The sequence below is a fragment of the Argiope bruennichi genome, chromosome 7 (genome assembly GCF_947563725.1).
Source record: "Argiope bruennichi chromosome 7, qqArgBrue1.1, whole genome shotgun sequence".
Lineage (NCBI taxonomy): Eukaryota > Metazoa > Arthropoda > Arachnida > Araneae > Araneidae > Argiope > Argiope bruennichi.
In genome coordinates this window covers 83951089-83978810 of record NC_079157.1, presented here as the reverse complement: position 1 = coordinate 83978810, position 27722 = coordinate 83951089, and the positions used below count along the sequence as shown (strand labels likewise).

The following is a 27722-nucleotide window of genomic DNA, read 5'->3' as shown; positions in this document are numbered from 1 at the left end:
CGGGTCTACGACGCTGGTAGAATATCGTTAAGTAATTTCGGCGCAGAGTTAAGGTACAGCTTTATCTGGGGTCGTTATTTCGAACGATGAAATTCCTTTCTTCGAGCTCCTCGTATAGTTTCCAAATCGGAAATTAGACCCAATCAGAAATTCAAATTGGTAAGCGATTAATACATTGCCGCTTTTATGATCTCCTGTGGCATGGATTATGGTATGGATCTCATATGCTCTAGTTAAGTGTTCCTATTGGAGCCAATGAATTTGAAAGACTGAGTGTTGTTCAACCTTACGCCGTTTGTGTCTCTCACGACGAAATCAAATTCACAGCGTATCTTTGGCGATGAAAATGTATTTCTCTCATTCTGAAAAACTGTTTATGTTCTAATAATAGCTGCTGAGGGGGGCACTAATTCTTGAATTAATTGGATCAGAAGAGTAACATCAAAAACATCATCATCCTTTAACATCAAAAAGCACGTCCCACTAGATTGTGTGAAACGAATTTAAAATAACTATTAATATGGGATGCAAAAGTAATTAATTCTCAGACATCACCATTGTGCAATAGTGATAATTGTCTCGGTTTCCAGATAAGTTAGTTCCAGGCTTTAAACCTGGACACAAACAATAAGTCTCACTTGATTGATTGAGATGCCAAAAAATTCATTCGTCAGGAGTTTAAAACCACAATAAAAGCTTTAAAAATAGAATACAAAATAAATTCATCCTCAGCCAGTAGGATTCGAACCTACGCGGGGAAACCCCAATGGATTTCAAGTTCATCGCCTTAACCACTCGGCCACGACTGCTCGTTGGCACCTTCTTAATATTTATTATTATCACGATTACAATAACTTTTAAAGGCAACATAAGAAAGTAAAAATAACGCAGCCGGTAGGATTCGAACCTACGCGGGAATATCCCAATGGATTTCAAGTCCATCGCCTTAACCACTCGGCCACGACTGCTCGTCAAAGAACATGCGAGAACAATACAAATTGATTTCGTTTCTCACAATGAGTGAGCATAAACATTTATCTGATTACCCAAATCAGGTGAACAAATGCACTTGAACAAACAAAACATTCGAGCGAATAAGGCGATAAAAAGCTCCATCAGATTGTTCAAGATTGTTAATGGGCATGTTAGTCTGGGAATTCGTTAGATTTCGTTCATTTAAATTAAAAAAAAAAAAAACATAGTAAATAAAATCTTGCCATTTAAAAAGAGCATTTAGTTTTTTAGAATTAAATTTATATCAGCATCTTGAGCACACTGTTTAGTTTAGTTGTATTAACATCCTACTGAGAAGTAATAAGATAGTTATTTTGAAACAAAACTCCTTTCTCACCATCTTCAGATGATCAGGATGGTACCTTAATTAATACCTCTTTTTTAACCCTTTACGTACATTTGGCGTATCAGAGTGTGAAACATTTTTTTAAAAAATTGTTTCATTTTTTTTTTTTTGTAATACTAAATGCTACAAGTTATCTCCATATCATGAATAATATGAAATAAATGAATTTTTGCATAAAATCTGCTTTTAAATGTCCAAAAAAAGTGTGCTGCAAATGCAAAAAAAAAAGAAAAAAATGTGTAGCCAAAAGGTTAAAATTGCTCTATTGAACGGGAGTACGCCTTACGTTTAATAATTTAATGTGCCGTTGCATGGTCGATCTATGAAGCATCTAAGTTTTGAATTTGCAACACTTGTGGCTTAAGAGCGTGAACATATTCAAGTACTCTGCTAACCGTCGCTAGATGCTCAAAACATCCAAATTTTCTCATTACAACTTCCTTAAAATGTCTGACAAGATGACAGATTTATCTTTCAGGCTACTTAACTGCAACTTCGCTGGGCTGGGAATTTGTTTATTTTTTGCAAATCCTACAATTTGAGCTGCTTCTCCCTGAGCAGACCGCTTTTCCCTCATCTTCTGTTGATATTTTATTTGTTTCGCATTGCTGCCATCTCTGAGCAATCTTTTTGTTTAACAGAAAAGGGTAACCCAAAGAAATAAACCAATTAAAAATCAAAGCGCAGTTTACCGAGTCTACTTTTTAAACATTTGTTATATACTATTAAATAATCGCTAAAAACGGTGTTTTTACTAAATTAGAACATAAATATCACTTACCGCTCCACAATATTTGACGACCCTGTCAGAAATCTGATCAGAACTTCCGTGGTACAGCTCGACATAGTTGGAGTCACAGCCCCTCGAAGAGTTCAGATGCAGCGCCTTGAACTCTATTTTGACTGTGTGATTACCCGGGACGGTGACGTGCCACAAGCACTCGCTGTTTCTGTTGTATGTCTGGGGATACAGGGGGCTTGTAATGAGACCTTCTTCGGCATAGATGGTACCTCCACAATCCCTTCCTATATTAAATATAGATCAGTTAGTAATAATAAAATTACATTAGTTTTTAATAGTATTATACTGTGGAAGCATCAGAACAACATTTTGATAATTACTTTATCATATACATAGTATAAAGAAAGTATGCCGGCGTCCTGGCATAGGGGTAGCGTGTCTTCCCCGTGATCTGGGCGCCCCGGGTTCGAGTCCCGGTTTGGGTATGGTTGTTCTTCTGTTGTTCTATGTGTGAATGTGCCCTCCTGTAAAAAGGGGTTGTGCAAGCGAATGAATGATGCGTGAGTGGCAAAGTCGTACTCTTGGCCCTAGTTGGCGCTGCTATAAAAAATAAGAGACGTCCCCCTCAGGCTTAAATCGCTGTCTTCGTAACAGCGGGCTTGTCAGTGGCAAGTGCCATAAGAAACAAACAACAACAAACAATAAAGAAAGTATAGTAATTGTCGAAAAATTCAAACTCGGTATTTTATACGAATCCGAGTTCTACTTGACTACCTGAGTTCGAAAAACACATTTGCTGTTCTGAGTTCGAAAACCCAAGTGCCCGTCTGTCTGCCTGTGACAAGGAGAATTCAAATATGCTTTGACCAAGACGGATGAAATGGGGTATATGGCCTTTATGTTCTGTTTATGTTCTAATAATAGTTGCTGAGGGGGGGGGCACTAATTCTTGAATTTAAAACAGTATGAAATACTGTTTTATTCAACATTTGTGCTTGTAATAACATATAGGAAACAGTGACGACAATGAGAAAATCCATAGCTACAAATCTATGATTCAGAAAATAAAAAAGAATTCTGCATGAAATCACTCCAAAATAAGTATTATATCAGAAAAAAAGTTCAATAATTACAGTGAATTCATTTTTTTAATGCATTTAAAATGAAAACTGAGAAAAAATTTTGAATGTTACGATTTGAAAAATCTGAAAAATATATGATGTTTTTCATTATAACTTAAACATAACTAATAAATAATATTTTTCGTTATAACTAGTCCTTTAAACATATATTATTACCTAGAGATAATTAACAGATACACAATTTTTGCAATATTATAGTATAAAATGTAACGTAATTATAATAAAAAGAATTTTTATGTTACTGGTGGTTAGCAAAAATATGTGTTCAGAAAAATCCTAACAAAATCCGATTTTTTTTTTTTGTCAGGGCTGCTTTTTTAATTATATTTTTAGAATTAGATTTTAGAATTTTCAGCCTTTCAAACTTACACAATTTATACATTTTCATAATGAGTGAAATATGCCCTATTTTACAATATCGAAAAATTTGGGACTTTTTTTCAGCTGAATAAAAAACTTTACTTACATGACATGTTCCAGATACGCACGGATTACTGGCACAGTTCATTCCAAGTGACGCGGTGCATCCATTGGGCCCTTCCCCGTTTCCTATGTACCCTGCCGGGCAGCGGCACTCTCTGTAGGTTCCGACTATAGCTGCAAAAAAGAAACAAATTCTCTGCTTATTATTGCAATGCAACGGATTGTAGCATCCACAAAAATGTATCTATCCCTCTCTACCAAGGCATTTGGTTTAGTTATATTAACGTCCCGTCTTAAAGCAACTCTAGAGCTATTTTGGGATGGGCCTCGTAATTTTAAACCAAGATCAGATGACGAGGATGGCACCTGAGCTGGAAACTCCTCTCCAAACTTCCGCACTACAACTAGAGATTGCAATACCGGACCAAAAGTTCAATACCGGTATTCGGTATTTTTTAGATCTTAATACCGGTATTAGAAATTTTAGGAAAAGAAAGAAAACACGGATGTTTCTTTGTTTTATTTACCAGTTTTATTAGAGAATGTAAATATCACAAAAATAATTTGTAACTTATAAATTATAACAGTATATAAAAAATCACAAAAAAAGTAAAGGAACATCCTCTTTAGTTCAATCGCTATACCACCTCCATAACATCAAAGCCCTAAAAAACAATCCCAAACCAAAGCCCAAAATTAACAAAGAATTGTCTTCAGTCTAAAAAGCCCCAAAACAATAGCGAATCCCTTAAAATCTCAACAATCGTAAAATTTAAACATTTAAGAATATGATTGGGGGAGGTTTGATCTGCCCTGCACCAAGGACATTCAGCAAAAATCCTCCGTCCATGTTGAAAGGTGAGGGATTTGGTGTGTCCATTAAAAAAAAGAGTCCATTTCAAAAATCGTTCCATCATTTGGAGTAAACTGTTCCGGCGTGTTTTAGAATCTTAGGAGGGTTTTACAATCCATTGTCATACAGTATTTTATCACTTCTCTTGATTGTACGATGCAACTTTGTATTCACAGTCTCATTAATTTCGCCAGTTAGGGAGACATAAAAACAAAAACGTATACTATTTTGCTATGTTGGCGATCCCTGAACAATTTAAATAATTATAAGATAATTTAAAAAATTTCTAGTAAATACCGAAAAATCGGTATTTAAACTTGTGAATACCGGTATTACAAAATTGTACAAATGACTCAAAATACCGGTATTCGGTATCCCGGTATACCGGTATTGCAATCCCTAACTACAACAGCGGGAGGACATTTGCACAACCCCCGATAGACCCCGATCTATCGGGGGTTGTGACTAGACCCGCCTACACGACGGTTCTTCGGGAAAATCGGTGTTCGAAATTGAAACCCTCCCATTCCAAAGTCAAAGCATTTGGGAAAATTATGTTATATTCAAGCAATAAACCTATCCATACGAATGAATCAACACGCAACACAATTTGGCTTTTAGAAAATTTCAAATAAATAACAAAAAATGAAACATGAAATAAATACGTGAATAATATATGAAAAGAATTAGCGAAGTTGTTCCTCTCTAAACTTTATCATTCAATTAGCTAAGCAAACTAGCGAGAGTACCCTGTAATAAACTTGCCATACCAGAGAACACTTTGAATGACATTGGCATATAATAGTTACATACTACAGTGCGCGAAAAAAGTATAAGGACAACATGTAATTGCATGAAAAGATGCTTTATTTCCATTTCACCTAAATGAACTTTTTATATTTCTTACTTCTGCTGCATAATTTTGTGATAACACTTATACCACATAAAAAACATAATTTAGCTTCAAAATATTGATTTTACAAAATTTAACATTAAAGGAAATACGGAAAAAATTATAAGGACATGTTGTAAAATACTTAAAAAATGTTTCAATAATCAAGAAAACTACCTTTATTTTCAATCACTTGAATAAAACGAGAGGTCATAGATCCTGAAAGATCTTTTAAAATGTCCACAGATATTTTTTCCCAAGCGTCTTTGATAGCGACGACTAGATCTTGTGTACATTGATACTGTGTGCCGTTTTTATAAACTTCTCGGGCTAGAAGTCCCCATAAGTTTTCGATTGGATTAAGATCGGGACTTCTCGCCGGCCAATCAAGTAAGTACAGAATTAGCTTCAAACCAGAGTTTTGCACTCGTAGAAACGTGTATCGAAGCATTATCCTGCTGAAAAATATAGTCCCCTGAAGTAATTAGTGGCGCTTCAGGTAACAAACTTTCTCCTAACATATCAACATACCTGTTCGAATTCATTTTACGGTTGATAAATACAATTGGAGTGGTTCCATATGCCGCAAAAGCGCCCCATACCATAACCGAGCCACTACCATATTGACGCCTGGAAAGCACTTCCTTGGTCTTTCGCAGATCATACCAAAAATAACGAAAACGATCAGGTCCATCAAGATTGAACTTTTTTTCGTCCGAAAAAATTACATCAGCCCACTTTTGACCAAGAGAAATGTATTTTTTGGCAAAGTAAACTCTTCTTTTCTTATGATGATTTGTAAGAGGGGGGCGTGACGCTAATTTCCCATAAGAAACTTGAGGATGTTTACTCAAAACATTTTAAACAGTCCTTGTTGAGCATGGTAAACTCAAATTTTGTCTAACTTCATTTGCAGTTTCTCTTTTCTCGCAAGCTCTCCTTACAATCATTCTTTTTTGTCGACGAGTGAGAATTTCTGGTCTCCCAGTTCGCTTTTTCATACCATACATCCCAGGAGTTTTTAAAAAAATTATAAACCATCGTTTTAGATTTCTTGATTCTTTTTTAAATTTTCCATCCACTTAATCCACATTCACGAAAAGCAACAATTTTTCCTTTTTCAGAGTCAGAAAGTTGAGTTCCTTTGGGCATCGTTTAAAAATTCACACTGAAAGTCGCCGAGTGGGAAATTCTTTTCGCAAATGAATCTTTTAACTCGGAATTGTCATTTTATGCTTTCAAATATGCAAATTTTTAAATAATTACTGGAGAAAAAGCAATGTCCTTATACTTTTTTCAGTTTTCATTTAGGTTTAAAAATCAAAATTTAAATTTTAGCAGGTTTAAAATTGAAAATTTTAATTATTTTAAACATTAAGTATTTTAGTTTTACTTCTATTTTTGCTGCAAAAATTTGCATACGATTCTGTAAACAAGGCTTCTAGATTTGGCGATTTTTCGCGTATCCTTATAATTTTTTCGGGCACTGTATTACCATTTGGCGTGATTCAGCATTTTTACCGAATGTATTGTCTCACCCTTATCGAGTTATTTGGCGATTATTCCGCGGAATGCGTGAATAGCATACAAAAATCGAATGATTTAGTCACGTTTCTCTCAACTAATTGAAATAAAAATGTGACACAAAACTGCAATTGTAGTCACAAAATCCCACAACAAATTTAATATATTCAAGTCACTGCGCTTTTGAGTTATCGCGTTTACATACTTATGAAAGTACAGACTGACAGACAATCAGCCTGTCATTGGATTTGGCTCCAAATTCCATAAGTATCTATATGATTGATGTTAAATTTATATACCAAATTTTATCCATCTAGATATCTTCCTTTTATAATTATCGTATTAACTTATTCGTATATCCGGACTTCTTCTGAACAGATTTTATTCAAAATTTCATAAAAATCTGTTCATTTAGAATAAAGACAGTTTACGAAATTTCAGTCGCTTAACTTAAAGCGTTTTCGAGTTACCTTTGTCACAGACATACAGATGGACGGACATATTCAATAAATGTTAGAGATTCGTTTTAAATCTCGAAGTTCGAACTTTTTGACGATTACTATACTTTCTCTATACTACGTATACGAGAAAGTAAAAATCTTCTTTTCATCTTTTTCTGTCTATCTTCTCTGCATCCTTTGAATGTAAAAAGGATAACGGTGTAATGAAGGAGATAAAGAATGCAAGCTGTCGAAGATCTCGGCACTCCGAATGGCGAGTCTTCTCCCAATCCCGATTTTTATATGTTCATGCTGCGTTTTGCGCATAATAATATAATGAAGAAATAAAAACTGTATTATTGATGCCGTCTTTTCTCTAAATAGGATAAAAAAATTTGAAAAAAAACCCCCTCTAATTTTGGCTACAAGACCATATACTTTTATTTATCTTATTCCTTCCTTTTCGAGATATTCCGTTCACAAACATGAGAATATATAGACCAACATTCAGTCACATCTTTGACTAAAACATTATTAGCAACAAGAACAGTTTACTTGCTTTCTATTGGAGGGTAGAAATGTATTCTTTCATTTCTTCTTCCATCTCATAATATATATAAAAGAATAATTCCAGTTCGAATCTAATCTAATTTCAATTTTGTTTATGCATGTTATTCATTAGTAAATATTATTATATTTCATTTTTCTTTAAATATCAGCGCCACTAAATCATAATTCTGATAATAATTCTTTACACCAAATTTAATTTAGATAGCCCTGCGTTTTTGAGTTAAGGTGTACTTTCTATTTATGTATCCTTATGTATTATTATGTATGCATGTATGTATGTATGTTATTTATGTATTATTATGTATGAAAGAGTAATTAACAGGGCATTGAAAAAATATTGAATAATGTCGAGGTGCGAACTAAATAAAGGTATTCTTATTTTTATGCAGCTTCCCAGGGTATGCAAACTAGTTTATTAGTTTTTCATTCTTTTCTTCTTGAAATAAATTTACTTTGTTTTTTCAAAATATTCGAATACGAATTCGAATTGAAGGATGGTAAGACTTTATTAATTGAATATAAGTGGTCAGTTTATTCTGAAGCTTTGAAGAAAGATATCACCCTTAAAAATATAGCAGAAGATTGGATATTTGATTGAAGAATCTATAAGTGTTGTCCAAATGAAAAGGGGACGCTTGCGATTGCGTCAGAATAGCAGCTACAGCAGCGCCACCGAACAGGGATATAAAGGGCGGTAGGAGGCGTGCACTGCATATGACCATCAGCGGTATCAAAATTTACAGGACGCAATAGCCACTTTTAACAGCACCTTACAGCAGATGATTGACAATAGTCAGAAACACACCATTCAATATTCAGAAGATCTGAATAAAGTTATAGAATTGAGGGCTAAACTTTGAAAAATAGAAGAAGAAATAGATTTACTTAGCCCCTGCCCAATAGAAGGTTATCTCAAGCCTTTGACCACTAATGATAATACACAAATGGACACAAATAAGGCGTTCCAAAAGCTAAACAAGGGGCACTCTAACAAAAGAAAATATCCATAGATAACACTGAAATAATCACAAACAACAAATTTCAACATCGGGAAAATGAAAATTCCCAACTAGATAAAAAAACATCTTTAATAAATCTAAAACTCTCAGAAAACTACAACATAATACTCCAAGATATTTACAGTAAATTCCCCATCCTTGAATATAAATATAATAATGACTTTATTAAAATCAGCCCTGCATCCAAAGAAGATAGAACCCAAATTATCGAATTCCTCAATAATAATAAGAAAGAATATATTATTTCTGAAGATCCTTCTAATCTAACGATCAAAATTATCTTTAAAGGACTCCCCAGAAGCCATAATAAAGAATATTAAAAAAAAGAATTAGAATCCCTAAATTACAACACTGGGCGTATCCCCAAGCAAAGAAATTTTAGAATGAAGAGCTTCTGTCCAATATTCCTCGTGGAAGTTTAAAAAAATGGTAATCATAATAATGCATATAATTTAAGCCATCTATTATACATGAGAATTGAAACCTACAGAAAACCAGCTAAAGCAACGATGTGTTACAGATGCGCAGGATTCCACCATGGCGTTTGGAATTGTAATTGCAATCCTCGTTGTCTTAAATGCAGCGGAAAGCATACAACGGCTGAAAGTCGAATGAAGGAAAGGATTGCTGAACCCATATGTATTAACTGTTAAGGGAAAGGACACCTGACCTCTTGGAAGAGATGCCCTGCTTACCTATCTACAACGCCTTATATCAATCCCAGAAGATCCTTTTCCACAAGCCCTGGGTAACCCTTTGATTAGAACAGCACCTGTCATAACTGCCAGTCAACAGAGCAACAGCAAGGATCAAGGTATTTTAACCTGCCCGCGGAGAATGACTCAGAAATAGCAACTAAAACTATCCACTCAAATAGCTCCGAAATAATAGAAATTATCGAAGATTATAAAGAAATTGACTATTAAAGAATTTCCTGGACTGCTGAAAGCAGCAGGCAGATTAAAAGAAACAAACTCCAAAGAAGATTGGAAATTTATCCTTCTTAATGCACTTCTGGCTAAGCTCTACCGCAATCGCCCATATCTTAAACGGAAGCTCCTGATTCGCCAAGCAAGAACAATAGTTTATCCTCCACTCGGATAGATTAACTCACCCTCTCCTACTCCCCAGAGAACCAACTCGCCTATCCATCCCCTCCACCTAGAAGGAAGAAACGCCATTGGCCTAGACATCTCTCACCCACTCTCATACCCAGGTCTCTTGGACCCGATGAACGAACTCTGCGTCAATCTTCTCAATCTCCTCTCGTAAAGCTGATCAGGATTATGGAGATAACTTTGCTACGCAAAACGGGTGCATCGTGTAACTATTCAGTGTGTGCACTGCATACGGCGTTCAACAGTGAAAGCTGTTCGTATCAGAGGAAAATGGACGAAAGTAAAGTCGCATTAGTTCAGATTGGAAGAACACTGTAATATGGTTTTTGATTCATCGCTTGCCGAGGACCACTCTTTATTGATTTCCTGTCCCAAGGAAACACTATCAATTCAGCAGAATACTGTATTACTCTGACGAGACTACGGAAAGCAATGAAAAGTAAACGGCCAGGTCTTCTCACACAAAAAGTGGTCCTTCGACAGGAAAATGCCCGCCCACGTCACCCGGGAAACCCAGACGAACTTTTAAAGAATTCCATTTGAAAGTGTTGGAACACCCGACGTACAGTCCGGATTTGTCACCCTGTGAATTCAAGATCTTTGGACCACTTAAGAGAGCATTATGGGAACACTTTTCCGTTCGGACAACGAAGTGAAGAACGTTGTGCTCAAGAATCAACTACCATCTTTCTATCTGCCACATAATGATGATATCTGTATTATCACGTCCATGGCAATTTCTTTTGATTTCCAAAAATGGTATTCTTTTCATTTAACTTGTCCACTTCTCATTTATGCAATCTTATATTTCTATTACTCTCAATGTTATTTTTACTCTTTAGGCATTTGTAAAAAGACAGGAAACAAGATTCACGCTTCTACTGTAAACTGGAAGTAACAGATGATTTTCCGAGGCCAATAAAATTACCTTTTTTTAGCATATCTTAATTCAAGAAGAGTATATGCACAGCTTATGGAGCTTACCAGTGTTTTCTACGCACGTTGCAAGAGGGTGGCAGCCTCCTCTGTTGACATTGCAGACTCCTATAAAAGAGCAGCGAGCTCCGTCTCCAACATATCCTAAAACAGAAACGAAATGAGACTTTAAAACATGATCTGTTTAGGCTTAAAAAATAAAGCATAATTTCTTTTATAATTTTCACATAAAAGTTCTTAATCTAACCCTAAAAGGCTGCATTTCACCAGTTGACAAAGATTTTTAAATTCTCATATCAGCAACATTTAAAGCAAAACTTGGTATGACCGAATAATGTAATAGCATTAGCTAGCATAGAATTCTTGGATACCTGGAGTTTTCTTAATAATACGAGTAGTATCTTAAATAGCTTTTAACACAATATTATAATACTCTGGGAATTTAAAAATATTAAAAGAAATGTGGAAAATATTTAAAGCCTTTTAACAACAGCTTGAAGATTCTGTGAACTTTTGTAGACCATTGTTTTTTTTTGTGCAAAAATTTGGATAGTTAATGATCATAACAGCCAGTCACAATAATATCCTGTTTATACGATTTAGTTCTGTGTTAATGGGTTGACTGGCTGTAATTAAAAACAGTATCTTAACTATCAGTACCACTATATGTAGAAGTAATGTAATATCGCAGGAAAAAGAATTTTATTTTCATCTAACCGCGATGGAAATTGTCACTGATGGAAAAATAGAAAATTTAGGAGAGTCAAAAACTTTGAAATAGACAAAAAGGATCAGAAATTGGAAATTTTATTCTTAATAAATTTAAATTTTTCTTTTTCTACCGAACCATAAGGAAGAGACTACTGTAATCCGATACAAAAATGCAAAATAAATATATACATGTTAAAAAATAGGCAACTTAGTTTTGAATTTTAGTCATTGGTTCTATGCATTAAATTAATCTATCAAGACAGAAGGTAACTGTTAAGAGTGTAACGTGTCATACCTGATGGACATGGCCCACATGTTCTGGATCCAATGGTATTAATGCACTGAACATACGGCTGAGTAGCGCAACCACCATTATTCATCTCGCACTCATTCATGTCGGAGCAAGTGTGCCCGCTTCCAGTGTATCCTTAAACAAGAGAAAAAAAAAAGGATTATTTAAAACATTAACTGTATTACAATGGTGTCTAATCATTGTTATGATATTACATAGACATGTAACAAATGTACAGACGCATGCCATCTAATTCTTGCCAGTTACGCTATACTGATACATGATTTCCTTTTTCCGCATTCAGGAGGCGAAATTAACCTTTGGTTTCCGTTGAATAGTTTTCGAATCAACTGAGTATTTTGAATCTCTACGCAAATTATCTTAAAGAAATGTGTAATTAAAGCGAGTTCGCAAATTGTACAAACTAAGTCTATGGCAAAGGATACCGACGTGCCTGGTTTAAGCCTTGGCATCTTTTTGGCAACTGTTTTGCGTAAAAGATGCTATACCGAAATATATTTTTATAAAAATAAATAAAATTTGTGAATTTATCTCCCCTTCCTATTTTTTACGGTTTACATGTAATGTTAATCTTGAATACATATACAGCGGAAAATATCAAATCCTGAAACCTAAATTCAGGAAATATAAAAATTACAATTTATTAAAAATATTTTTTTGTGTGTGTTTCTTCTTTATATTATTTTGATGTAACTAAAAAAAAATAACTACGAAATCACATATTCCGTTAAAGCTTACATATTTATGCGTTTTGGGCATTAAGTAATCATCTCCCCATATGTAGTTGATGGGAAAGTAACAAACGTTCAGCAACAAGTTTCAATGACTGCATAAATTATCTAATAAAGGCACGAAAAGCATAGAAAAATAAGAATTATTTCATTGCTGCATCATATGTTGAGTCATTACTTTCATGTAGTTTTTACACTTCTGTGCATAAACAACATTAGTTACTTGTATTACTAGTATTATTAGTAATATTTATTACTATTATTAATTAGTATTAGTAGTATTACTAGTAATATTCAGAGAAAACAATCATATTAATAATAATTAGATCGTGTTTATATTCACTCGTATCTTCCATAAAACTAATGAAAGGTACAAGGTTTGAGCCAAATAAGCGAAAACTACATTATTATGAGTGCAAAACATTGCCAAAAAGATGCCAAGGCTTAAACCAATCAGAGCACGTCGGTATCCTTTGCCATAGACTTAGTCTGTACAATTTGCGAACTCGCGTAATTAAATGTTGGATTGCTCATGTAATGTTTTACCACGTGACTAGGATGGCAAAAAAAAAAAAAAAAAAAAAAAATGCCCCAACTGGGGAAGTTTTTTTGAAAAAGCGGTCCTTTGAGCATAAATAGGTTGCACTGAAAAATTAATTATTAGGCGAAATATATAAATGGATCAAAATATTCAAACTAATCAGAATAATTTTAATATCACTAATTTGAATTTTTACTCTACTTTTTCTTCAATAATCAGTTTATATGTGGCCATAACACGTTTTAAATAAAATGAATGAAAAGATGAAAGATTTTTGCTTATTTTAAATCGATCGAATTGAAGTATTTTTAGAATATATGCATTTTACATGAATTAAACTTAAAAACGCTTTGTAATCCGCTTTGAAAACTGGATATACGGAAAGGTTTGAAGTATCTAATTTTTTTTTTCAGCTTTCAAAAAGCTCTTTGGAAATTCCATTTTCCCCCGTGCGCGTGTGTGTTATAAACAGTCCTCTACTTTTCTTCGAAAGTAGACTTTGTACATAAATTTTTGGTTTACCTATAGAGAAATTTATAGTATTTTAGAAATTTTTCAAGATAATTTTTTTCGAAGAAATGTAACATCCACAAATATGACATGAAATGAATTAATAAGCCAAATATTTTCAAAACAACTGGGAATTGTTAATACTTTTTCAGTTTACAATTGCGTGATCTTTACAAAAGAATTTCTAGCATAAGTAGACTATTTTATATTGTTTGGTAAATTACTGAAATTTTTTTATATTGCTTGAGGATTAGGTGAACTATTCTCTAAAGCCTGCTGATTAATAAAAAACAAAGATTTTCTTGTCCATTTTAAATACTATAGTTTCCTTCCTCCAATTGGATAAAAGCGTGGTGATCTTTCTTTCATCAAAATAACGTGAAGATGACGAGATGAAAAAAAAATCATATTTTTATTTAAAGGAAACTTTAAGAAGTTTTTGTTAGTTAATAGAATACATATAAAAGTCTCGAAAAAAGAAAAATTCAGTTGACTCGTGCGTTGCATGAGTAATCCGCTTGCATGAGCACGCATCTAATGCTGCGATGTCATCTTGATGAAAGCAGGATCATCATAAAAGTATTTATAAATTAAACTGGAACATAGTTTACTTCAAAAAGCTTAACGGACTTTCGCATGCAACAGTAGAATCCAAGGTTGCAATGAATTTTCCCCGAATATAATCAATAATTTCATTAAGCCACAAAGATTTTAATTAGTTTTGAAAACCCATCAAAACAAAATAAAGAGATCAATAACCTGCTGGACATGGACCACAGTGGAATGAACCAGGCAGGTTGATGCAAACGACTGGTGAATTTGTAGAGCATCTTCCGTTGCACTCGTCTATGTCTACCGTGCAAGCCGGACCGCTGCTACCTGCTTGCCATCCGGCATCACAAATACAACGATATTTTGGCTGCAACACAAGCAGAAACTATTCAGTAAGAAGATATGAAATTAAGAAAATAAATCTTAATGCATTGATCATTAAATGCAACATTTAGTTCCTAATTATTTAATATTTCGTAAAGATTCCCTTCAGAAAGCCCTACAAATGAAATCCAATTGCTGTATTTACAAGAATAATTACTTGTAGTCAGTTTCTTTCAGAAAATGTACTACAGAACAACACACATCACGAATTGACATCAAGAATTGTTTGGTTCATAAACAAGATATGATGTATGCAACAGTAGGTATTTAGAATGAAACGATGAATAGGAAAATATATCTTAGAGAACTTCCATATTATTGAATATCTGATGAGTTTCCATGATTCCTGATATTCTTACAACAATTTCAATATAATATTTTACCAAAAATTTTACATCGCCATAAGTGCAATTGTTTTTTTCTCCAATTCCACTCCATATGTTGAAATTTTGTGATTGATTTTTGGTTATGGGGCTATTTCAAGAGCTCGGTTTATGTTCGGGGAATGTCACAGCTTTGGCTGCCCTGAAAGACTGTGTAACGTTGCATATGCGACAGATCACTGGTGATCAGCTGTTGAACACACTGTCCATTGCCTTCACATGTTACACCTTAATGACAGGGCCACCATATTTTGCATCGCTAAACAGTCTGTAACAAATAAACGATGTTTGTATTGAAATTTGCAGCTTATTTTTAATTTGATGTCATGCGCCGTCTAGCCGAAGTTTCTTAATCTTTCGGTGTATTTTTTGAACAATCAATCTCGAAATTTGCGAAAAAATCTGCATTTTAGTTCGAGCTACAAATTACTCTGAATAGGTCAAGTTTAATTACGATCTTCCTGTATATTCCCATTTCCCAGCCATTTTCAAATATAGATGAAAATCGGGCATTGTATTAGTTCATTCAGCAGCAGTAGCGTCATTCTATATAAAATTTACTTTGTTTCGTTGCTCTCGATTTTGTTTCCCTATTTCAAAACTAAAAGAGTACTTTTCATTTTTGTTTAACTGTTACTTATTTCTTTTAATTTACGTTTAACACGGATTTGACGTCATACATTCGCCTGAACTTGGAACCTAAATCGAAATTTATTTAGCATAGGTGAAAAATTTGACGAAATGATGCCAATCTGCACCTTGATATTTACTATTTCGCAGTAAGATTTGCTAATTGCGAGTACGCATGCAGTCGTCCAATGTGCTAACCAATCATATTCTTCGACTTTCTTTCACACTTAAAATGGGTGGGAAATAGGAATATGCAACCCAAACCTATATCTACAGTTAATGCATCTATTAATGCATCTTCTGTCATTCATATAATAATAAAAAACAATTTTTTAAAACTATCATTAACTGTACCTTAGTGTTCCAAAGGGATTCACATGTCTCATGAAACAAAGTATAATCACAAATGGGATTTTATTAATTCTAAACTCAATGTTTGCTGAACCACTAATTCCGAATTCAGCTAAAGATATGTTAGTTCGTATTATTGCCAAGAAATGACCTCACTTCTGCTAACAAAAGAAGGAAATAATAGTTTATTGCCGTTGGCTTACAGAAGTTTCTCGCTCAGTTTTATGCTCTGTGAGCTAAGAAAAACTTCATTATTTAAAACAAAATTTGTTCAAAGTCTGTAACATGAATTTTTTAGGAAAATAATTTCATTCAAAAGTATGAGCATCATAAATTAGAGAAAGATTATGTTGAACGAAGTCAATTAATAGTGAAATTATTAATTAAGACTATCTGTAAATAGTTAATTAAATTTAAATAATTTTATTTTGTTTAAAAAATGCATTCTTATTCATAATTTTTTCTTTTAAAATTTTAATTTTATTATGTATTTTAATAATAAATGTTTTGGATGAAAAAAAAATTAAAAAACATTAATTATGAGTATTTGTAAATTTTTAATTGAATAAGAATTATTAAAAAAAAAAATCCCAGCCAGATTCGAACACTGACCTTCCGCATATGAAATGGTTACCTAGATAACCACACCACTGGGATCATCTGGGTGGGAAAGTTATCAGCATGTAAACTTTACCAAAAGTTTGAGGATCATTTTCTGGAAATTGACTGGCCATTGCGTTTTAATATTTTCATGAATGAACATTCTAAATGTATACCATCATTATACTGAATCTCATCTCGATCTCGGATTTCAATCCCATGTCCTCCCCTTGTCACATTTAAAAAGACTCAAAATAAAAAGAAATGTTAATCTAAAAGTTAAACATCTAAAACTGGTGCAATAACAATGCAATATCTAAGAGAACATTTGCTTAAAATAAATATAATAAGTTAGCTTAGAAAAAGAGTTTAATTTGAAGATATTCGTGCGAATTACCATGTATCTGAACGTTCTTACAGGGTGTCCTGAAATAGGCTGACGAGTTACAAAAGTACACAAAAGAAAAACGGCTAAGGTTAAAAAAAATTCGTGCAGCAAATTTATGCGACAAGGCATAGGTTTTTCTCCCACTATTTTTGATTTTAGCTCAAAAATTGTCGATAGATGGCGCTTTAGAAAGTAAACAAGTAAATAAAGAAATAATTGAAAATCACATAATTTTTCGAAATATTTTAATCAATGAACACAGTAGAATAGTTTTGAAAGGTCTACTATCAGCCGCAATCACATGTTGTAATTGGAGAATGAAATCGGTATTCATTTGCTGAGAAGTGATCAATTTTAACACGACTGCACATGCGCCACTGATTATTTTATTAAATTCTTCAAGTTTTCGGGGTTTTTTTCTGGCAGACTGTATCCTTAAAGTGATCCCTAAGGAAGAAGTGGAAACAGTAATTCCTTCTGAGGCTACGTATTTTGATGATTTGTATAGGGAAAAACAGTAAAAGGGGACTTGCAGCGCCATCTATCCGCAGCGGTTTGAACTAAAATGAAAAACTGTGGGAGACAAAACTTATGGCTGTCGCATTAATTTGCTGCAAAAATTCTTTCAAACCCAAGTTCGTTTTCCTGTTATGCGTTTTTTGAAAATTGTTAGTTTATTTCAGAATATCCTGTACTTTTTATACTAACGTCAGAATTGTTGAATAAAAGCGACTGGGGCATGACAATGTATAACCTACCTGCCCAAGAAGAGTTCTCTTTTCATCGACACACGTGCCATGCTCGCACAGCTCTTGGTGGGAGGCGGTGCTGCAGTCATTGTGTTGTTGAGTGCAATGGATGCCAAACCAGTTCGCAGGGCAGTTGCAGCTGAAAAACAAGTGAATAAAATGTTAAACTATTAAAACAAGAAAAAATATATTTTTCGTTAATATGTTATATTAAGAAGAAACAGTTCTTCTCTTGTAATCCTCGCATGCTGATAAAATAGAACCTATTTTGTTCAAATTCATAATATAGTGAAACGAAGCGAATAAGCACTTCAAACCTCATAAAATGCATTTTATAGCGCATGCAAAAATTAATTTACCTAGCTTGGTCCATTCTTGAATTATTTTACAAACAGATCCGAAAAGATAGATCACCTTGCAACAAATCATTTGACAGGTTTTGATGACTTTTGACTTTGATGGTAACGACAACAAGATTCAAATACTGTTTTCACGTAAAAGTATCAAATGAGTAAAATTTTATTATACGTTAAAAATGACTGATAATCCTCTAAATAGTTCATGAAGGCGAATATAAAGGTTGCTAGAATGTTTCTAGGGTCTGCTACTTTTTCCTTTCGTTTTTTTTTTTTTTAATATTTACAATTTTGAAATAACATTTATCAGTTTTATTCCACAATTTTTAGCACAAAAGTAAATGTCAAATTTCATTTATCTAGCTTATTCAGTTAGCAAGCCCATGGACGATAGATACAGAATTTTCTTCGACGTATTTCACTGAAAATTCTAATACTGATACACATACATATCTATAGCTTAGGAAATGAAGGTTCATACACTTTATTCATATGGCTCCATACATTTTAGAGTTAACAAATTCCCCTGCAGACAAAATATTATTCAAAAAATGTTCTTTTTTAATGCAGAGAAAGTTCTAAATTGTAAAGATTCGTCGGAATTTTGTAATCGGAATTTTCCAGAGTATCGTATATTTGATTTATCATATTTCATATACAGGAAATTAAGATTTCTCTCAGTATCTTTTTGATCTGCCACATGAGTCAACGGCGACTGATATAACATTTTCCTCTCTTATCACGCCAGTCATCATTGAATGATAATATACTTTTTATTCAGGCTGGATCAGTCATTGCTGATTGAGGATACACAATTTTCTTGTATTAACACAATTAAAATTATTTGATAATCATAAGGGAATGTCCTAATTATTTGTTGACTGCCAAAAATTGTAGGAAAAATTTGACTGGAACATGGAACACAAGCGGTTAATCGAAGAAAAGGCATTTTTGAGCCAATGCAAGATACAGATTGTAAGAAATATACCAGGATGATTGCCTGCACTCTTATCGCAATCTTGCACATATTTGGAACCAGCAAGGTCTCGATGGATTCGCATACCACGGTCTAAACGATGTCCAACGAGACTTAAGAGTTGAACATTTTAAAGAGACTGAGCGTGTCTGCCTTCAGAATTTAGAGTTTATTTAGGAATAAACAATATTTGAATTTGTCATCATTTACTCTTCAGTTTTAATAAATCAGTTTGTATTCTTAATTTTTTAGAACGAAAATGGTCAATAGGTATTAGAATATTCATCAAAATTAACATATTCAATTTAAGCCTATCCCTCTGTCTGTTCTCTTCATATTCATATATTGCAAAAATATAATTGAAGCAGTGTTATTTTCATAGCTATAAATGTTTCCTTTTTTAACTTTTGGCGTAGATCATATATCTCTAACCGTTATGTTTCGGTTCCAAAAAGATAAAAGACTCCGAATATAGAGGCGTTTCAGGACCCTCCCCCCCCCCCATATCATTTTTCAAAGAGATGATGCAACATTAATGTACGGTTAAGGCGGGAAGGGTTCAAACAGTATACATAAGGTAGCAACACTTCAGCGAAGGACAACAATTCTGCTGAACTTGCGTATAACCTCCCTGTGTGTTGATACAAGTGGCACCATTTTGGCATCCCAGGCTTGTTCCAGCGTATCGAGCACATTCGTTTATATCACTTTCGCACGATGGACCCCAGCAAATAAATACAAACTATTTATTTGCAGCAATAAAATAAACTATACACAAATACTTAACTGATAAGTAAACAAACTAGTCATTGATTTTTTTTTATATTAATCGTTGAAAGATAAATTGTTGATTGTCAAATTTACGTTTGCCCAATGGAGCAAATTTGAATTTCACGAATGTATGCATATACAGAAGGAATTCGATTAAAGATCACAATCCTTTCGAAGATGATGTTACTCATTTGCACTTAACTAATGCTCGATTTACTATAGAAGCTATAGAGTGAATTTTTTAAAAAAAAAACCATTCCATAGGCAATTGAATTTCATAAGACAAATTTATGTCCACTCATTTATACACATAAAATAATACTTACCTTTTTGGATATATTGGGGAAAATATTTCGTGAATCTAACCTTTTGTGATTTCATAACATTATTAGCATATTTTAATAAGATTTTTAAAACAGCTCTTGCAAATAGTCAAAAAGCAGGAATCAATTTTTTGAAAGAAAAAAAAAATGCTTACAATTGTACAATTCTAATTCCTGATGTGTTTACACTTCTTACTTAAGATCATATTTTTAATTTTGATTTTTGTTCTCATTTCTTCTCTTGTTAAGTTTGTCGCTTTTTTGCTATCCTTTTAAGCCTCTGTTTGGTTTGTTTAATAACTATGCTATGCTAGAACCAATGGTAGTCAAATACAATTCAACAATTCCGATTCAAAACGAAATTTTCAGTGCATTTTTTTCTGACGAGCAGCATAAAAATCTACTGTGGAATAATTTGTTTTTTAATTTATTCGCAATAGAACTGATGACTAATTATTAATCCACTGTAATGAATTTCAAGTTCGCACATATTTAAGTTATTATTAATTTATAAATGCAAATTCGGCATTTAAAATTACTACAATGAAATTGAGTATTTAAAATTTTGTGCTGAATTGCATCATTTCTGTTAATAAAGATTCTTAGCAGCTACCAGCTTCTCTTGCACTTTAAAATCAATTCAAGCAGAAATATCATTTATAATACTTGCTTTTTTTGACACAAGAACAAAACGTGAACACAAAAGACACCGTGGCACAGCAAACGTTACATTTATTTAAAAAGTCATCACGTTACACCAACACTGCAGAACTACACACATCGTTCAATACTCAGTTCACTGCAGTTCCTTTTCGAATTTATGCTTGTTATTTCTACATTTCTTCATTGATTGATTGATATATTAACTATGTATAGATATAGTTTATTATTATTTAAAATTTTTCTTGGAAACTATTTTAAATATATCGAATATTTATTCCACTTCTAAAATCAACATTTTATTTACATTTAAATTTTCAAATTGAAAATTTATTTCTTTCAAAGGGACTTACCTCCCAGTTTGGTGGACAAGTACAAATGAATCCATTGTAAGTGTCAATACATGTCCCACCATTTTTGCATGGATTGCTGTTGCATTCGTTCTCTGTCAGTAACTACAAAAAATTAAATGACAATTATGAATATAAATATTTCAGCATAAAATAACTGAATATTCATTCATCTAAAGAAAAATTCTGAAAGTTTTTCTTCAGTTATTATCTCATTCATCATCAACCGAAAAAAAAAATTAACAATAATCAATTGCAAAGTTCTCTTCCGCATTATCACCAATAAATGTCATTATTTTTAACTTTTTAAAACCTACAACAATAGTTCCCAAATTTTTTTCCAATTCTCGGTATTTTTACTGAATTCAGACTTTACTAAGGATACTTGTGTGAAACTCCTGCAAGTAATTTTTGCAAAATAGTCTTTAAATTTATGTTTAAGTTAAATAAAAAAGGAATAAAACACATTTTAAATGACAAAAATTTATTTAAAGAATTTATATGATTATACCATGTTTTTTCCAAATATAGGACCTAACGTAAAATAAGATACAGCACGACTTTTTTTAGGATTCTCACGATATAAGTCATATTCCCTGAATAAGAAACTATCAATCCAAAAACAATCAATATGAAAATTCACCTACAAAATATTTCATGAACCTATATAATAAAACATACATTGCATTTAGAGAGCGTTAATGCTGCTACAACTAAAACACAAATGAACTTAATCGAAATAAAATAAATATTAGAAATAAATATTAAGTTAAAAGCCAAAGAATCAAAAAGAAAGATATAAGGAATCCGGCCTAAAGACTTTCTCAAGGGTCACCCTCAGGCAAGGACTCAAACCAATGATTTTTTTCTGTGAGGAGTTTGACTTCCGTACAACAAAACTGAACCCTCGTGACCTGAAAAATCCCAGGAAATTGAGGCTTTGGTGATAAAATTAGTATCACAAAATTAAAAATAACTATGCAATAATAAGTAAAATCATTTCCAATTTTTTTTTAAATCCAAGTAAGATCACAGCAAAACCAAACAAAATACCATAAAAATAGAACCAAATTCATTAAAATATAAAAGCAAAATACTTACCAATTGAAAGTGCAATTCCAAATGACAGTGAGAGGGAAAAAAACAACAACTTGTTAGTGCAATTGCACTTCGTTAAATTAAACTAAACTACATTTAATTTTCCCGCCTTTACAGCTATATGCGCCTACCGCGTTTCGTCTTAATGTATCGTCATCATAAGGAATAATTGAAGCGCCATCTATTGAGTTAAAATTCAAAGTGAATAAACTGGAGGAAGTCAGAAATTAGATAAACTTTTTTTTAAAAATCAAAACTTCTATATTGCAGAAGCTTTTGGGAAATTCATCGGTAGTTAAGTTTTTAATAAGATTATTTGTCGCTTCAATATAAGAAATTTTATTATTACATATTTTTTTTAATCTTGTTAAATTGTGAGGATATCAATTTTTTGAAAATTTTAGAGTTTAAATTAGAATGGTAATTACTAAGCTTAATCATTTTAAAGTTATATTCATCCCTTTTATCATAAATACCTATTTTTTTCCCATTAGAAATTTCTATATTTAAATCTTGATAGGTAGCTTTAAGTTGAGTTTCGTTTGTTTGAGTTAAAACTAAATATTTTGGGTAACGATAACATTAGTATTATCCAAGTTTAACAAAAATAAGTCATCAATATATCTCGAGCCTTTTATTAAGTTTTGTTTAATTATTTCTTTCTCTTAATAATGTAGGAAAATAAGGGCTAAAGCACTTGAAAAAGCTGTTCCCATTAGAACATCCTTTACTTATTTAGAAAAATTAATTCCGTTAAAACGTAGTATTAACGGAATTAATTATATTCTTTAATATTAAATATTCTATTCTTTAAATTAATATATTCTTATTCTTTAATATTAAATTTACATATTCCTAGCCATTTACTTTTTGTAATGATATCTCCATTTAAATATGCATCATATATAATAGTGCAGACATCTATTAATTTTTCATGAGGTAGATTAATGTACAAATTTTCAAAATCATAAGTATTCAGTTTATTAATATTGTTATCTTTAGAAAATCCAAAACATCTTTGTTAATATTGATTATAAAGTTATCTTCATCTTTAATTTTATCGAGGATAATTTTCAAGTATTTAAAGAAATGCTTTCCCGCATAGTAATTGTAACTGCCGGTGCTAAAAGTTACGAATCTAAATTTTATTGTTTTTATCAAATTTTACTGTTGGGAACAAGTAAGGATAGTTTAGAGAGCAAGTCTTAATTTTAGTTTTTTGTGTCGAAAGCTAGCATCCTTTTATCCAATTCTTTTTTCCCGGTACTATTTAATTTGTAAGTTGAATTAGAATGATATTCATTAATTAAAAGTTCTTTATAATAATATTTACAAATTAAACAGAAATTATTTGCCGATTTATCCATTACTGTAATAATAAAGCTCTTTTAAATTTTTTATTTCTTTTTTCAATGATTTGTTAAAATAAATTCCTCGTTCTTTAGTTCTGATGTTATCTACATTAAATTTTGTCTTAATTTCTTCTAAAATCCTTACTTTCCATTCTCGGAAACCCTCTGGAGGCCAATGGTATTTCTTAGATAATTTAGAAATAAAAATATTCAAATCTTGTCAGATAGAAATTAAGATTTTTGTAATGTTTATTTTTTCTCTCAATCTAAATTTTGTCCCCCTTTCCATTGGATCTCTTAAAGAGCTAGAGTCTATAATTTTCAAATTCCTCGTTATAATATGTCCTTTGTCAGCATCTATATAATCTTCATAAATTTCTTTGTTACAATTACAATCCGTTTTGAATTCAGTCCCTCACAACAGTGGATGTATGTCTTCCTTTAGTTATATGAACAGTAATTCTTTTTCATGGAAACATAACAGCCCTGAAAATAAACTCAAATGCATCTTTCGCAGAAAAAATTAATATAAGACCAGTCCTTAGTTTTGAAGGAACATAGGAACGAACGTTTTGATTGCTGCAAATTTTCTGTAATTCTTGAATTAAACACATCAATCTTTATTTCCATTTCCACATGTGTATATTTTGATTGCTTGACACCATCTGCCTAAATCATAGATTCGCTCATATAAAAAGTGCAAATGGTGTTAAAATTACCAGAGATTTTATGCTTTTTTTTTACTGGCAACAAAGTTAATGATTTGAACCAAATTTTGTTTTTAATGGATTGTAGCAGGACAACCCAATCAGATTGTCTTTTCCTTGAACAACAAATTTATATGGTGCAATAACATTAGAAGAATTTATCGATATTCTTGATATCGATATAATTTTGAAAGTATTTTAGAATCCGAATAATAAACTGTGGTGAATTATAAAGGTTGCCCAAAAGAAAAGTGGACAAGTTGAATGAAAAGTATATCTTCATTGGAAATCGAAAGAAATTGCCTTGGGTGTAGTTACACAGGTCTCATCGTTTAGGCAGCAGGGTTATGCCTTTGCTGCAGAAAGATGGTAGTTGATTCTTGAGGAAATCCTGCACAGCTTCCTTCACCTCGGCTTTCGAATGGAAACCTGTACGCTGTAATACTCTCTTAAAAGGCCGAAAGATGTGAAAGTCACAGGGTGACAAATTCAGAGTATACGACGGGGGCATCCATGTTGAAGTTGATGCCCACGACCTCACAACCTACCCCAGCTGGGTTTGAGGTGAAAAGAGTCCGTGGAGAGAATCGCCGCAGTAGTAGGAGGCCCCCCAGATAAGCCCAGAACTCGGATAGCTTTATTAAGTTCTCAATTTTTTTTTTTTTTTTACATACATTGCCCAGTAACAGAGACAGCGATTAAGAACAGAAAATTTGGCATGGAAAGCTGTTAATGTTGACATGGCTCAACCCGTCAAAATAGAATAATGGCAAATATGAAGTAATTAAAAACACGAGAATTAAAAACATGAATTGATTAACCCACAGCCAAAAAAGGAACTAAATAAATAAGTTACTATTAAAGACATGAGCTCATTAAATGCCTAACTAATAGAAACGTGAACTGATTAAATGAAATCAAAACTAATCATAACAAACTCAAAAGTTTAAACAGGTAGCGCGGCGGTCCATGGAGGAAGAAGGCATGCTCGCCGCGTGAAACGCGACTAACGGCGAAACACCTAGAATATTTAGATATTAGTTGTTACATATATAGAACTAGTATTATATATTTATTTGTTTTGTTTGTTAACACTTGATTTTCAGCAAGAGTTGGAGCTGGAGGCTTGCTTGCTGAAAGCTGCTTTAAAAAGGAGGACTGTGAAGAAAAGGATTCATTAGGTTTGGTATAATGGAGCACAGGTTTGGGGTCATTTCGTTATACTTTAACAGATTTAGTTTCTATACTCACCAATATCATGTCATCGGATCTCATCCACCATTACTACCACCTAGATATAAGTTAGGTTATAAGTTTGTTGTTTTTGTAGTAATTTTTCTTTTTATTTTATAGGTGGAGTGAGGCGGAGTCCAGTTGGGGACCCCGGGCAGTAGTATGGTGGTATCTTTTTTTTTTATTAACTTTTAATTATTAATATCGAACACAATAACCCAACCCCCAGCTGGCCAGTAGAGGCCGGCCGGGTTTTTTAAAACAAGTTTTTCTGTCCTGTGTTCCGATTTTTGGAAATCTAAGTCCAGAAGTTACTAGCTCCGTGTAAGCCTAGGCTCGGCTTATAAGAGAAAAGGTGGAAGAATGCACCATCCCGTAGCCAAAACTCACCACAACAAAATAAGCTGAATAGGTAAAACATTTAATTATGAATAGATACATATGCAGGACATAAGTACACACAATGTACATACACAATGCAGAGAACAAATACACATATAAACAATGACAATACACAATGTTTTATAAATATAAAAACAATTGGGGATTACAGATGAACCCTGAAGAAAGTGACAACACAGCGCACAGTAAAGAAAGGAAAAGAAATGCAACACAATGAAAGAAAAGGAAGTAATGATAGACAAAACGAAACAAATCCCCCAACAGGGCACAGCAGAGCACAGCACAGCACACAACTCAAACGACAAACAACAGATCTCACACAAACACACAACGCCACCAACAGACACGTTAAAAACCTCCTCGATCCGGAGTTTTAACTTTCATGCGCCAGTATGTTTAAAATCTGTACAAAACGGAAATTTTTTTTAAAAATATGATAAAGTAGATAAAAAATAGCCCATGTTATCAACGGTGTTAATTAAAACATTGTGGTCCTAAAGTAATTGATGTTTAGTGGACCACTATCCTTACTCTAAAAATCTTGTAAATTTTTAAAAATTATTAAAAAAATCGAAAATATCTGTTCTAAAATGAGTTGTAGGTTAAAAATTTGGAGAGAGGAGAGGTGGGAAGCAGGGTGAAAGGGTCGGTTTGATATGACCTGCGAGAATGTTCTAATATGTTGTTTTTATAAATCGCAGCAGCCGGTGCAAATTTCTTCAGTTGCATAGTTATAATTATATTGTAGATTATGGACGGAAGGACCAATTAAAATCATAATGGAGAGCGGGTATGACCAAAGATAAAAGTCTGAGGATTTGTATAAGTAGGTCTGTTAAATAAAAATGAAAAGTTTAAAAATGTCATTACAAGTTCCAACAATAAAAAAGGAATACTACCCTTTTGATCTAAAAGTTCATTAAAATTTCCAAGGTTTCTTAAAATCCTTTAAAATCTGTGTGATGGTGCCAGGGACTGTCGTCAATTTATAAAATTGTTAAAGTGCAAAATACAAAATAAATTTTCAGATAAAAGATATAATGATTTTAAAGTGTTCATCAATTAATTATGCAGTTCGAATTTAGTCCTAGTACCGCCCGGCCCCCCTCCTAGCACAACGCCTAGCTCATTAGATCCCGGCAGAGGCCCCCTAGGGTTTTTGGGCCGACGGTCTTTATGGTTAAGGGTTAACGATTAGTTTTACTCTGTCTAGTCGGGCTACTTGCAATTTCGTCAAGGTGTAAAAAACGTTTTTGGATAAAAATAAACTTAATTTTATTAAAATAACAACATCTAAAAACATAGTCTCATCCAGTTCCCTCCACCTGGGTCAGGGAATCACATATTCCTACTAACCCTGTAGGCCTCGCATATTTAATATATATACATCTCACTCCTGTTTTTGATTAGGTTTTTAAACCAGGCCCTCTCGTGAGGAGACGCGGGTCTTTTAAGATATTCTTTACAAATAAATACAATTGTATAAATACAATTATAAGTGTAATGATCCGCGTCTCCAATTTCTTTACATAGACAAGAGGGAGAACCTAGTTTTTTAAAGCGGTGAAGATATACTGGGAAAAGTCCATGCCCACTGAGGAAGTAAATTAAATTTATGTTATTAATAAGAAA

At 32.9% G+C, this 27722-nt stretch overlaps 1 protein-coding gene and 2 non-coding genes across 4 annotated transcripts in view; all 3 read right to left on the bottom strand.

Annotated features, from left to right (window-relative positions):
* The window catches only part of LOC129976759 (cubilin-like), a 52329-nt gene that overhangs the window by 9565 nt on the left and 15042 nt on the right, over positions 1-27722 (bottom strand). For both annotated transcript variants that reach the window (XM_056090496.1, XM_056090495.1), the window contains exons 2-7: positions 21302-21403; positions 17872-18001; positions 14585-14744; positions 12026-12157; positions 11068-11163; positions 3711-3841 (exon numbers count right to left, since the gene is read on the bottom strand). In XM_056090496.1, the coding sequence (XP_055946471.1) occupies positions 3711-3841; positions 11068-11163; positions 12026-12157; positions 14585-14744; positions 17872-18001; positions 21302-21363 (711 nt within the window). In that variant the 5' untranslated portion in view covers positions 21364-21403. The remainder of the gene's footprint in view (positions 1-3710; positions 3842-11067; positions 11164-12025; positions 12158-14584; positions 14745-17871; positions 18002-21301; positions 21404-27722) is intronic.
* Trnas-uga (transfer RNA serine (anticodon UGA)) lies at positions 728-809 on the bottom strand. Its single transcript has one exon. It is a non-coding gene; the product is annotated as a tRNA-Ser (tRNA).
* Positions 887-968, bottom strand: Trnas-uga (transfer RNA serine (anticodon UGA)). Its single transcript has one exon. It is a non-coding gene; the product is annotated as a tRNA-Ser (tRNA).